Below are 13,664 nucleotides of genomic sequence, written 5' to 3' on the forward strand. Positions count from 1 at the left end.
CTGCAGGTGGATATGGCATACGTGAAGGAATTTGGCGACTCTCTTCCTCGCCGAATCGAGACCGTTTTTCGAGGCTAGATCCGGAGTTACACGATGTGCCTCACAGGTGACTTACCCTCGCCCAGTGTGCTAAGCCGCCAGAGTGGCTCTAGTGCCCGTCAGCTGAGAGCAGAGACAGGAGGCGCGTGTGACGCCTCTCCCCTCCCCTGTTGCAGACGACGCCGACGCCCAGACACACCTGCAGCTGCAGCCGGACTTCGCGGCCGACGCCCCCGACTACGCCACCTTGCGGGGCTCTTGCACCCGGCGCTGCCGCCTGGGGGACGCGCGCACCTGCCACTACCGCTTCGTCCTCGAGCACTACCACACCATGAACGCGTGAGTTCGCCCGCGCACCTGCCGCGCTCTGCCGCGCTCCGTACCCCGCCCGTCTCCAGGGGCCGCGCAAAAAATCGCGCTGTCGAACTTACTCAGGCCGGTATTACACTATCAAATTTCTTTGTCCAATATCTTTGTCAAAGATTTTTGATAGTGTAATAGGGACTTTGTCAAATGTCGTCCAATATTTGTTCAAATCTAGGGCCTTGCTGTATATTTGATCAAAGAAACCGCTTGTCTTCTGTTCACTGCAATGTGACATGTTACCACATGGAGCGCTAGCATCGCTGCAGCGTACGGTCGTCTGTAGTGTTTTTATAACCATTGCCGGTAAATACAATTGGTGTGTGCCGACAACTACAAAATTAATAGAGATGTCTGAAGCTGATGAGGCGCTTTACAACGTGAGGCACCCTGAATACAAAAACAGATTAAGAAGATTGGAGACCTAACCTAACCTAACATAACCCTCTCCTGTAGCAAGGAATCGGAGTGTTATAGTGAGCCTGTCTTCTGAAGATGTAGCAGTTCTTAAGTGAATATTGTGCTTTGTGATATGAGGATACACTTCATTGAGCACATACAGAAATGTATGCTCATCCATTCTTAAGTAATTGATGTACGACTTCACGTCTTCCACTGTAAGCTCACGTAACAAGTTTTGTTGAATGCTTTTATCGTGTCGTCGTAAAACCCACGGCTTCACCCAGATTAGGTTAGTTTTTCGTTCCATAGATCCGTGCTGAGGAGATCCTCGTGGATGTGGAACATGTCAATTTTTTTTAAGCTGGAATAACAATACTAATAGTATGAATAAATACATCATTTGTTTCTATTAAAAATTTCGTCAATGCAGTAGAAGGAATTGGCCACTAGTAAGTCTTTCAGGTTTCTTTTAAACTGATCTTTATTTGTAACTAAAATTTTTATGTTTGCTGGCAAATTATTTAAGATGAGTGTTCCTGAGTAGTGGACCCTTTTTTGAACTAATGTAAGTGCTTTGAAGTCCTTGTGCAGATCATTTTTGTTCCTGGTATTGTATGTATGAACTGAGTTGTTTGTTGGAAAAAGAGATATATTATTTACGACAAATTTCATTAAGAAGTAAATATACTGAGAGGCAGTAGTTAGTATACCCAGCTCTTTGAAGAGGTTTCTGCAGGAGGTCCGTGAATTTACTCCACAAATAATACGTATTACACGCGTTTGGACCTTGAAAACTTGTTTGACTTCAAGATTTACCCCAAAATATTATCCCATATGACATTATGGAATGAAAGTATGCAAGTTTTTTCATTTTTATGTTGCCTATGTCTGCTAACACTCGAATTGCAAATACAGATTTGTTAAGGCCTTTCTGCAGTTCTGTGGTGTGCTCCTCCCAACTGAATTTATTATCAAGTTGTAATCCCAGGACTTTTAAGACTGTCAACCTCGTGTGTATGGTTCCATTTTTTCCCCCACTTCTTTTCCGCATGTGCACACAATGCAATTGGAGTACGTAGAACTGCTGCGGTTAATAAGTTGTTGTCAGCCATCTTGAACTTTGACGAAAAATTTGATGACAGTGTAATACCCCCTCTAGCGCTACGTCAAAGATCTTTGTCAAATATATTGCACGGAATATTGGATCACATCTTTGATCAAATCTTTGACAAAGAAATTTGATAGTGTAATACCGGCCTCACCGACTGAAGTTGCGTGCCGGCCACAATCTATGTCCGCAGCTCGTGGTCGTGCGGTAGCGTTCTCGCTTCCCACGCCCGGGTTCCCGGGTTCGATTCCCGGCGGGGTCAGGGATTTTCTCTGCCTCGTGATGACTGCGTGTTGTGTGATGTCCTTAGGTTAGTTAGGTTTAAGTAGTTCTAAGTTCTAGCGGACTGATGACCATAGATAAGTCGCATAGTGCTCAGAGCCATTTGAACCACAATCTATATCTACAGTCACATACACTGGAGAGCCAAAGCAACCGGTACACATCGTCTACCTCACCCCAGAGCACCCAGAAGTGCCCCAACTCGACGTGGCACGGATTCGACTAATGTCTGAAGTGGTGCTGGAGGGAAATGACACCATGAATCCCGCAGGGCTATCCATAAATCCGTAGAAGTGAAGATCTCTTCTGAACAGCATGTAACCTCCCAAGAGATAAAAAAAATATAAGTATATAATTCACATTCAGCGTAACCTCCGCATCAGTCGCCTAGAACTTAGAACTAATTAAACCTAACTAACCTAAGGACATCACACACGTCCATGCCCGAGGCATGATTCGAACCTGCGACCGTAGCGGTCACGCGGTTCCAAACTGAAGCGCCTAGAACCGCACGGCCACACCAGCCGGCTTAAGTATAACATTCACATTTGGTATAACCCACCAACAGATAAATTCCATAACCTACTAATAATACAATGTAACTAACCTCCCAATAAAAAATGATTCATATATAACCTTTCAATAATTAACTGACTGTGAATCTAAACTGGTAAATTTGGACGTCAGCAGTGCTGCGTCATGGGCCTGAAGACCATGGATTGGAGAAATTAGTAAATTCTTTAAATTGAGATGAACGATTGTCAAAAGTTAATTTTTATAAGAAAGTTATTGTTAAGAGATTTTTAAAAAAACATTTACATGGGACTTGATATGACAATAGTACATATGCGCGAGGCTGCTTTCACCTTATACTACAACCCTGAGCCACCGCCATCGCTCCCCACGACCGGCCCAGCCAACTCCATACACCAGACTGCTCGCTAGCAACCACTCACCCCTGCTGCAGTCAACACTATCTGCTCTGAGATTCTCTTACAGCTTACATAGCGCACGCAGCGCGTGAGGAATCCATCGAAATTACATCTGCTCGAGTGCGCTACCAATAAATTCCTTAGTCGTGGACCTCTTACAAGCAAGTTGCAAGGCATCCTAGATATGCTCAATAATCTTCATGTTTGGGGAGTTTGGTGACCAGTGGAAGTGTTTAAACGCCGAAGAGTGTTCCTGGAGCCACTCTGTAGCAATTCTGGATCCATGGGGTGTCGCATTTTCCTTCTGGAATTATTCATGTCCGTCGGAATGCACAATGGACACGAACGGACACAGGTGATCAGACAGGATGCTTATGTACGTGTCAACTGTCAGTCGTATCTAGACCTATCAGGGGTGCCATATCACTCCAAATGAACACGCCCCACACCACTACAGTGACTCCACCAGCTTGTTCTACTTTTTAGTTTTAGTTATGTCATGTTCCGTAGATCATTTTCCCGATTATTTTATCGATACGATGTGGAACAAGTCAGATTACAAGATATATATACACACATGAATAATGCTAATATTAATATTACTGAAATTTTTAGTTTTACACATGCAGCTACATTTAGAGGTACAATTTTTTTAACCATTTCTGGAACAAAAACTCGTCCATGGAGTAGGAGTTGTCCAAAAGAAATTATTTTAACCTACATTTAAAACTTGATCTACTACCTGCCAGACACTTTATGTTGTTGGGCAAATGATCAAAGACTGTTGTTGCTGAAGAATGTACTTCTTTTTGAGCAACTGACAGCTCCAATAACGTATAGCAAAGATCCTTTTTTCCTCTAGTGTTGTATGTATGAACATCACTGTTCTTCACGAACTCAGATGGATTGTTTGTAACGAATTTTATTAGCGAATAAATGTACTCTGATAGTGCAGTTAAAATACCTTGAAAAGGTGCCTACACCACTAATTATTCTCACTGCTCTCTATTGTGCAATCAATACTTTATGTCTAAGTGGTGAGGTACCCCAAAAAACTATTCCATAAGACAATATTGAGTCGAAATATGCAAAGTACGTTAGGAGGCTGATCTGTCTATTACCAAGACTAGCGTTTATACGAAGAGTGAAAGAAGCTTAACTTAGTTGTCTGAGAAGCTCAGTAATATGCTTCTTCCAGTTCAAGTTATCATCAATGTGAACACCCAAAAATTTGGAGAAATCTACTCTGTTAACTGAGCCCTGTTCATATGCTACATCAATTGTCGGTATGACTATTCAGTGTACAGAACTGGATATAGTGAGTCTTTTCAAAATGATGAGAGTCCATTTTCTGAGAACCATTTAATAATTCTTTGAAAGACATCCTTAACAATATCTTCAGCTGCTTTTTCTGGAATGTGATTTACTATTAACATGAATAAGGAACAGCAGAGGACCTAAAATTGAACCCTGTGTGACTCCCTTTGTGATAACTCCCCATTCACTAGAATTTACAACCCTCCAAACATTATTTGTGCTATTTAGCACAACGTTTTCCTTTCTGTGCATTAAGTATGATTCGAACCAGCTGTGTGTATAGCCTTCAATTGCATGAAACCTGAGTTTTTCTAAGAGTATGACATGATCCACACAGTCAAATGCCTTGGAGAGATCACAAAAAATACCAACTGGCGATAATTTGTTATTTAGGGCTTCTACTATTTGATGGGTAAATGCGTAGATAGCATTCTCAGTTGAGTAACCCTTCCAGAACCCGAACTGTGACATGTTGAGTAAATTATTTTCACTTAAATGTGAGACTACTCTTGAATACATAACTTTTTCGAATATTTTAGAAAATGAAATCAGTAGTGAGATTGGGTTATAATTATTGAAGTCCCTCTTGTCCCCTATCTTATGAAGAGGTTCGACAATTGCATATTTCAATCTGTCTAAAAAAATTCCCTGTGCCTGCGAAGCATTACATATATCGCTAAGGACTTCGCTTATTAAATTAGACCAACACGTCAAAATTCTGCTAGAGACTCCATCAACACCACATGAGCTTTTGTTTCTCGGTATATTTACAATTCACTTATGTGGTGTGCATAATGTAAGACCTTCGGTACACACACCATCAGATTATTTGACTTGTCGTTCTAACGAAGTAGTCGAGTGTCAACAATATGTCTCGTGGTGTTATCGTGGCGTGTTTATCTTCTGCCGTTAGGTCAGACGATAGAAATGCCACTTGCACGCTTAGAGTAGCAGATTGACGGTGACCAACTTCAAACAGAACTTGATTAATTTTCACACACATTTATCAAAATAATAAAAAGCATAGACATTACGTAACTTGATTCTGGATGCTGTTTACAATTGACAATCTGAAGTTCCTTTGGTCTTGGTACGTTAAGATTATTCTCACATATCTCTGATACTGGACAAACTGTCTATTCATTTATCTTCATGGCTATGTACAGGAATATGGTAATCTTATTAGGTGCAGACTGAAACTTGACTATAGACTGGTACAGACTAATACAGACTGGTACAGACTGGTGCAGACAAAAGCAGACTGACTAGTTGGAGGTCTGTACACTCATTATAATACCTTGCGCATTCAGGTATCACTGCACGAGTGTGATCCGCGAGGAGAAAAGGTTCTACGTTAGCAGCAATGTCATTGGCTGCGTTACATATTAATACGCGGATCGGCGGAAGCAGAATTTCGTCCATCTCTAAGGCAGCGCCATCTAGTAGTGCAGAGACGGACGAGCGCTGCGCCTGCGCTGTTGTGCTTAGCGGGGCGCGCTCTAGTGGGAAAGTTGTGTACGCGCTGACTACGTGGAACTATATACACAACAACTTAATTTCAGTGGGGGATGTTGGTGAAAAATCCCCCTGATAACATGCAGAGTCCATGGATTCATGAGGTTGTGTCCAGACACATACACGTCCATCCTCTTGATACAATTTGAAACGAGACTCGTCCGACCAGGCAACATGTTTCCAGTCATTGACAGTCCAGTGTACGTGTTGATGGGCCCAGACGATGGCATAAAGCTTAGTGTCATGGAGTCATCAAGGGTAGACGAGTGGGCCTTCGGCTCCGAAAGCCCATATCGACGATGTTTCGTTGAATGCTTCGCACAGTGACACTGGTTGATAGCTCAGCACTGAAATCTGCAGCAATTTGCCGAAGGATTGCACTTCTGACACGTTGAACGATTTTCTTCAGTCGTCATTGGTCCTGTTCTTGCAGGATCTTTTTCCGGCCACAGCGATGTCGGAGATTTGATGTTGCACTGGATTCCTGATATTCACGATGCACTCATGAAATGATCGTACGGGAAATTCCCCACTTCATCGCAATGTTGGAGATGTCTCCCATCGCTCGTGCGCTGATCATAACAGCACATTCAAAGTCACTTAAATCTTGATAACCTGCCGTTGTAGCAGCAGTAACCGATTTAACAACTGCACCAAACACTTGTTGTCTTATATGGGCGTTGCCGAGTGCAGCGCCATATTCTACCTGTTTACATATCTCTATAGTTGAATACACATGTTTATAGCAGTTTCTTTGCCACTTCAGCGTACCTTCACAAGCTGTCATACGGTGCGTGGCTGACAGTACGTTGTACAAGATGCCCTGTTTTGTATCCCTGCAGGTAACTTCAACACTTTTAATAGAGTCAAAAAACACAAGTAAATATCAAATGCATATGTAACTTTGGTTTGGATGAGCACATAGGTGTGAAGCCATAGTCCATATCTAACCCTGTGAAGTTTGGATGACTGTTCTGTATAATCTCAAAACTACACTACTGGCCAGTAAAATTGCTACACCACGAAGATGACGTGCTACAGACGCGAAATTGAACCGAGAGGAAGTAGATGCCGTGATATGCAAACGATTAGCTTTTCAGTGCATTCAGACAAGGTTGGCGCCGATGGTGACACCTACAACGTGCTGACATGAGGAACGTTTCCAACCGATTTTTCATACACAAACAGCAGTTGACCGGCGTTGCCTGGTGAAACGTTGTTGTGATGCCTCGTGTAAGGAGGAGAAATGCGTACCATCACGTTTCCGACTTTGATAAAGGTCGGATTGTAGCCTATCGCGATTGCGGTTTATCATATCGCGACATTGCTGCTCGCGTTGGTCGACATCCAATTACTGTTAGCACAATATGGAATCGGTGGGTTCAGGAGGGTAATACGGAACGCCGTGCTGAATCCCAACGGCCTCGTATCACTAGCAGTCGAGATGACACGCATCTTATCCGCATGGCTGTAACGGATCGTGCAGCCACGTCTCGATCCCTGAGTCAACATATGGCGACGTTTGAAAAACAACAACCATCTGCACGAACAGTTCGACGGCGTTTGCAGCAGCATGGACTATCAGCTCGGAGACCGTGGCTGCGGTTACCCTTGACGCTGCATCACAGACAGGAGCGCCTGCGATGGTGTACTCAATGACGAATCTGGGTGCACGAATGGCAAAACGTCATTTTTCGGATGAATCCAGGTTCTGTTTACAGCATCATGATGGTCGCATCCGTGTTTGGCGACATCGCGGTGAACGCACATTGGAAGCGTGTATTCGTCATCGCCATACTGGCGTATCACCCGGCGTGATGGTATGGGGTGCCACTGGTTACACGTCTCGGTCACCTCTTGTTCGCATTGAGGGCACTTTGAACAGTGGACGTTACATTTGAGATGTTACGACCCGTGGCTCTACCCTTCATTCGATCCCTGCTAAACCCTACATTTCGGCAGGATAATGCACGACCGCATGTTGCAGGTGCTGTACGGGCCTTTCTGGATACAGATAACGTTCGACTGCTGCCCTGGCCAGCACATTCTCCAGATCTCTCACCAATTGAAAACGTCTGGTCTATGGTGGCCGAACAACTGGCTCGTCACAATACTCCGGTCACTACTCTTGATGAACTGTGGTATCGTGTTGAAGCTGCATGGGCAGCTGTGCGTGAACACGCCATCCAAGCTCTGTTTGACTCAATGCCCAGGCGTATCAAGGCCGTTATTACGGCCGGAGGTGGTTATTCTGGGTACCGGTTTCTCAGGATCTATGCTCCCAAACTGCGTGAAAATGTAATCACGTGTCAATTCTAGTATAATACATTTGTCCAATGAACACCTGTTTATCATCTGAATTGCTTCTTGGTGTAGGAATTTTATTGGCCAGTAGTGTAACAAATACTCGTTGCTGTCTGAACTTTAACTGAACGTAACTAATACAAAGTCTGAATAGCCTCTCGGCAGTAGAGGCGATATTTCCAGGCCGTCTGCTCTGGATGAAAATGCAGGAAACGAGATGGCACTCGCTGACCTCCACAGCGCCGGCCAGAGGGCTGTGTGGTCGGCGTAGTTAGTCTCCTCTCATAGTACAAAGTTACGAGAGCGTGCACCTACGTTGTGGCATCGTAAGTATCGAAGCCACAGCCCTCGCCCCCCTGAAACGGCGCACCGTCGTGGAATAGGGCTTCAGACGTCGGGTGGCGCAACCGACGGGGGAGGACAGCAGAACTGCCGCGGCGTGCTGTCCACCTGCATCCCCGAACTGCTCGCTAGGGGGCGAGGAAAACGCACCTTGCAAAACCTGCCCGGGACGCCCACCGCCAGTGGGTACGCTCAGACGAAGAGGCGGAGCAACGACCTCCACGGGCGACGGCGGCGGCGTGACGTCAGCGTCCATCGGCTCCGGCAACGCGGAGGAACACGACAGAGGTGGGGCCGTGGCGGCGCCCGCCCGGCGCAGCAGACCGAACCACTGGCACATGCCGGGGTGGCTGCCCCCTAGGCGCCGTCGGTGGAGCCGTGGGCTGTGGCGGCGGAAGCAGCGAAGCATCCGATTGTGCCCGAAAAGAACCAGCGGCAGAAAACCGAGGACGGCACAGACGGATCTGGTTCCGGTGTCGCTTGACAGTGTCGGAGGGACCAGAAACCACAAACAAGCATCGGCCGAGCAGGCGAAGAATGCGCCCCTGCTCCCAGTGCTGCCTGCCTGAGAAAACACGATAGGAAACCGAATCGTGCGTCGCCGAGCCCCAATGAGGCGAAGCAGCGGGAGCACGCTGTGGCGGGAGCAACAGCTGCGATAGCGGCTGCGGCCGTGTAGCAGTTCCACTGGGGAACGTGCGCCGCGCGGCTGGCAGCGGTACGAAGCAAGGGAAGTCCGTAGCGTGCACTTGCGAGTGCAACTTCTGCACCTGCGACTTAAACGCACGCACAAAGAGTTCAGCCTCGCCGTTCGACTGGGGGTAACGGGGCTGAGGCAGGGTGCGATTTGTGCTTTTACCAGTAGGGCGGGGGGGATGTCTTAGGGGGTTAGTAGAATTATATATGTTACTAGCTTGGACTGTGGCGTTACGAATGGTTCAACAGCTATTTATAAATGTTAATGCCGAAACTCACTATTGACGCGTATGCACTATCAGAAAAGCCAACCCTTGTTATATCTTTAAAAGTACATTATAGGTAAAGCTTATTTACAAAATCATCTACATACGGGTACAGATATACGAGGGGAATTCAAAAAGTACAGGCACATTTGTGAAAAGTGGTACTTACTCTGCTGATAGAAAACTGAAACATATTAATAGCATTAATAGTAAGACTTATTAAAAACTTTCAGTGTTCGGCTCCACAAATTTGAATTATACAGGGTGTTACAAAAAGGTACGGCCAAACTTTCAGGAAACATTCCTCACACACAAAGAAAGAAAAGATGTTATGTGGACATGTGTCCGGACACGCTTAATTTCCATGTTAGAGCTCATTTTAGTTTCGTCATTATGTACTGTACTTCCTCGATTCACCGCCATGATTTCATACGGGATACTCTACCTGTGCTGCTAGAACATGTGCCTTTACAAGTACGACACAACATGTGGTTCATGCACGATGGAGCTCCTGCACATTTCAGTAGAAATGTTCGTACGCTTCTCAACAACAGATTCGGTGGCCGATGGATTGGTAGAGGCGGACCAGTTCCATGGCCTCCAAGCTCTCCTGACCTCAACCCTCTTGACTTTTCATTTACGGGGGCATTTGAAAGCTCTTGTCTACGCAACCCCGGTACCAAATGTGGAGACTCTTCGTGCTGGTATTGTGGACGGCTGTGATACAATACGCCATTCTCCAGGGCTGCATCAGCGCATCAGGGATTCCAAGCGACGGAGGGTGGATGCATGTATCCTCGCTAACGGAGGACATTTTGAACATTTACTCTAACAAAGTGTTTGAAGTCACGCTGGTACGTTCTGTTGCTGTGTGTTTCCATTCCATGATTAATGTGATTTGAAGAGAAGTAATAAAATGAGCTCTAACATGGAAAGTAAGCGTTTCCGGACACATGTCCACGTAACATCTTTTCTTTATTTGTGTGTGAGGAATGTTTTCTGAAAGTTTGGCCGTACCTTTTTGTAACACCCTGTACATAAAGTTTTACTCCAGTGCGTGCGAAATAAACATCCCAGGTTGGGATGCATAAACTAAAACCAGAGGAGGCGATGGTCTGATGCAGAGGGAGCGAAATCCCCACCATCCCCCCCTGCAAATCGCACACTGGGCTGAGGTTAGATGGCGAATGCCATTAGCAGCACAGAACGCTTCAAATTCGGACGACACAAATTCGGAGCCATTGTCGGAGGCAATGACTTCAGGAACGCCCTCAGTGCAAAAAATAGACGTCGAAGTCCGAAAGTACTGGCAGATGCGGCAGAAGACATAGGTACAACAAAAGGAAAGTTGCTGTGAGCATAAACGTCTATCAACCGGCGGGTGTCCCGGAAAGGACCCGCAAAATCAGTATGAACGCTCTGCCAAGGCGCAGTAGGGGTCGGCCACGCAAAGAAGCGCTGGCGGGGAGCCGATTGATGCTCCGCGCAAGAGCGACAGTTAGCAAGCAAATTCTCACTTTGTTGATCAATGCCGACCCAAGTGCAGTGACGGCGCGCTAATTGCTTCGTCCGCACTATACCCAATGACCAGCATGCAGTAAGAGGAGGATTTCCGATTGCAAAGAACGAGGTAGAACCACTCCAGACTGATCATTGTTAGTTCGTAACAAAATAACACCATAGTGTACAGACAAGTTGTGAAGTTGCGCAAAGTAACGTCGAACAAGAGGATCACTAATCTGCGTAGCAATGCAGGCCATTGAGGACGAATATACAGGGTGATTCAAAAAGAATACCACAACTTTAAAAATGTGTATTTACTGAAAGAAACATAATATAACCTTCTGTTATACATAATTACAAAGAGTATTTAAAAAGGTTTTTTTTTCACTACAAAAACAAGTTCAGAGATGTTCAATATGGCCCCCTCCAGACACTCGAGCAATATCAACCCTATACTCCAACTCGTTCCACACTCTCTGTAGCATATCAGGCGTAACAGTTTGGATAGCTGCTGTTATTTCTCGTTTCAAATCATCAATGGTGGCTGGGAGAGGTGGCCGAAACACCATATGCTTAACATACCCCCATAAGAAAAAATCGCAGGGGGTAAGATCAGGGCTCCTTGGAGGCCAGTGATGAAGTGCTCTGTCACGGGCTGCCTGGCGGCCGATCCATCGCCTCGGGTAGTTGACGTTCAGGTAGTTACGGACAGACAAGTGCCAATGTGGTGGCGCTCCATCCTGCTGAAATATGAATTGTTGTGCTTCTTGTTCGAGCTGAGGGAACAGCCAATTCTCTAACATCTCCAGATACTGTAGTCCAGTTACAGTAGCACCTTCGAAGAAAAAGGGACCAAAAACTTTATTGGCTGAAATGGCACAGAAAACGTTCACCTTAGGCGAGTCACGTTCATACTGAGTTGTTTCCCGCGGATTCTCAGTGCCCCATATACAGACATTGTGACGGTTGACTTTCCCGTTAGTGTGGAAAGTTGCTTCATCACTAAACACAATCTTTGAAACGAAAGATTCATCTGTTTCCATTTGAGCAAGGATAAAATCACAGAAATCGATTCTTTTAATCTTATCAGCTGCAGACAGTGCTTGAACCAATTTCAGACGATAAGGTTTCATAACTAACCTTTTTCGTAGGACTCTCCATACAGTTGATTGTGGAATTTGCGGCTCTCTGCTAGCTCTGCGAGTCGATTTTCCTGGGCTGCGAACAAATGCTTGCTGGATGCGTGCTACATTTTCATCACTCGTTCTCGGCTGTCCAGAACTTTTCCCTTTGCACAAACACCCATTCTCTGTAAACTGTTTATACCAATGTTTAATACTCCACCTATCAGGAGGTTTAACACCATACTTCGTTCGAAATGCACGCTGAACAACTGTCGTCGATTCACTTCTGCCGCACTCAATAACACAAAAAGCTTTCTGTTGAGAGGTCGCCATCTTAACATCAACTGACGCTGACGCCTAGTCAACAGCGCCTCAAGCGAACAAATGTACAACTAAATGAAACTTTATAGCTCCCTTAATTCGCCGACAGATAGTGCTTAGCTCTGCCTTTTGTCGTTGCAGAGTTTTAAATTCCTAAAGTTGTGGTATTCTTTTTGAATCACCCTGTATTACAAAACAATCTGCAAAGAAGTATCGGCGGCTGTCTCGGAAGCAATGCGACGAAAATCCAGCGGAAAACCCACCAGCGAAATCCTTATCTTGCGGAATCAACGAACATGCATGACAATTCGGAAGAATCAAACACTTCGTGAGGACCGATAGGTAGACGAGACGAACCATCGACATTGCCTTGCAGGGCTGTAGGCCGAAACAAAATTTTGCAACTGTACTTAGACAAAAACAAAGACCAACATTGCAACTTTGGTGCAGTACGAGCTGGAACTGGCTTAGACGGGTGAAACAACGACGTCAAAGGCTTATGGTCGGTGACCAAATAGAACTTGTGAACATGCAAAAAATCACGAAACTTGGCCACTCCATATGCAATAGCTAAAGCCTCTTCCTCGATTTGAGAATAGTTTTGCTGGGCAGAATTAAGCAGTTTTGCAGCAGAAGCGACAGGCGACCGACAGAAGTAATGCGGTGCGAGAGAACCGCTCCGATGCCGTGAGAAGATGCATCGACAGCCAAAACAACTGGTTTGGAGGGATCGAACAGAATCAAACAGCGGTCACTCAACAAAGCAGATTTGAGCTTGTCTGGAAAGCAGCTTCACGTTCCGAACACCAAAGAAAAGGAACGTTCTTACGCCGAAGGCAATGCAAAGGCGTTGCAATGTGCGCTGCATTTGGCAGAAACTGAACATATTATCTAATTCTGCCTAACACAGACTGAAGTTCTCTCTCGATTAAAATATGGTGTATTGACACCCTGTTCCACATCTTTGGGTGGTCCCGCCATAAGGGAAAGCCATGTCAAGATCCAACGTCCCACTCATAGGCTTGAAAGTGCTACTTCTTCAGCTTGTCGTAGTCGTAAGGAGGCAAAACCCAGTCGCACTGTAGGTTTCACTGGCCGCTGCTTGTCGCTCCTCACTTCCGACTACCGAGCCGCCCATTGACACGTGACC

At 45.6% G+C, this 13,664-nt stretch overlaps 1 protein-coding gene across 1 annotated transcript in view; it reads left to right on the top strand.

Annotated features, from left to right (window-relative positions):
- The window catches only part of LOC126175257 (uncharacterized), a 189,573-nt gene that overhangs the window by 13,400 nt on the left and 162,509 nt on the right, over positions 1-13,664 (top strand). The window contains exon 2 of the mRNA XM_049921899.1: positions 216-378. Within this exon, the coding sequence (XP_049777856.1) occupies positions 216-378 (163 nt within the window). The remainder of the gene's footprint in view (positions 1-215; positions 379-13,664) is intronic.

This window comes from Schistocerca cancellata, chromosome 3, assembly GCF_023864275.1.
Source record: "Schistocerca cancellata isolate TAMUIC-IGC-003103 chromosome 3, iqSchCanc2.1, whole genome shotgun sequence".
NCBI classification, from domain to species: Eukaryota; Metazoa; Arthropoda; class Insecta; order Orthoptera; family Acrididae; genus Schistocerca; species Schistocerca cancellata.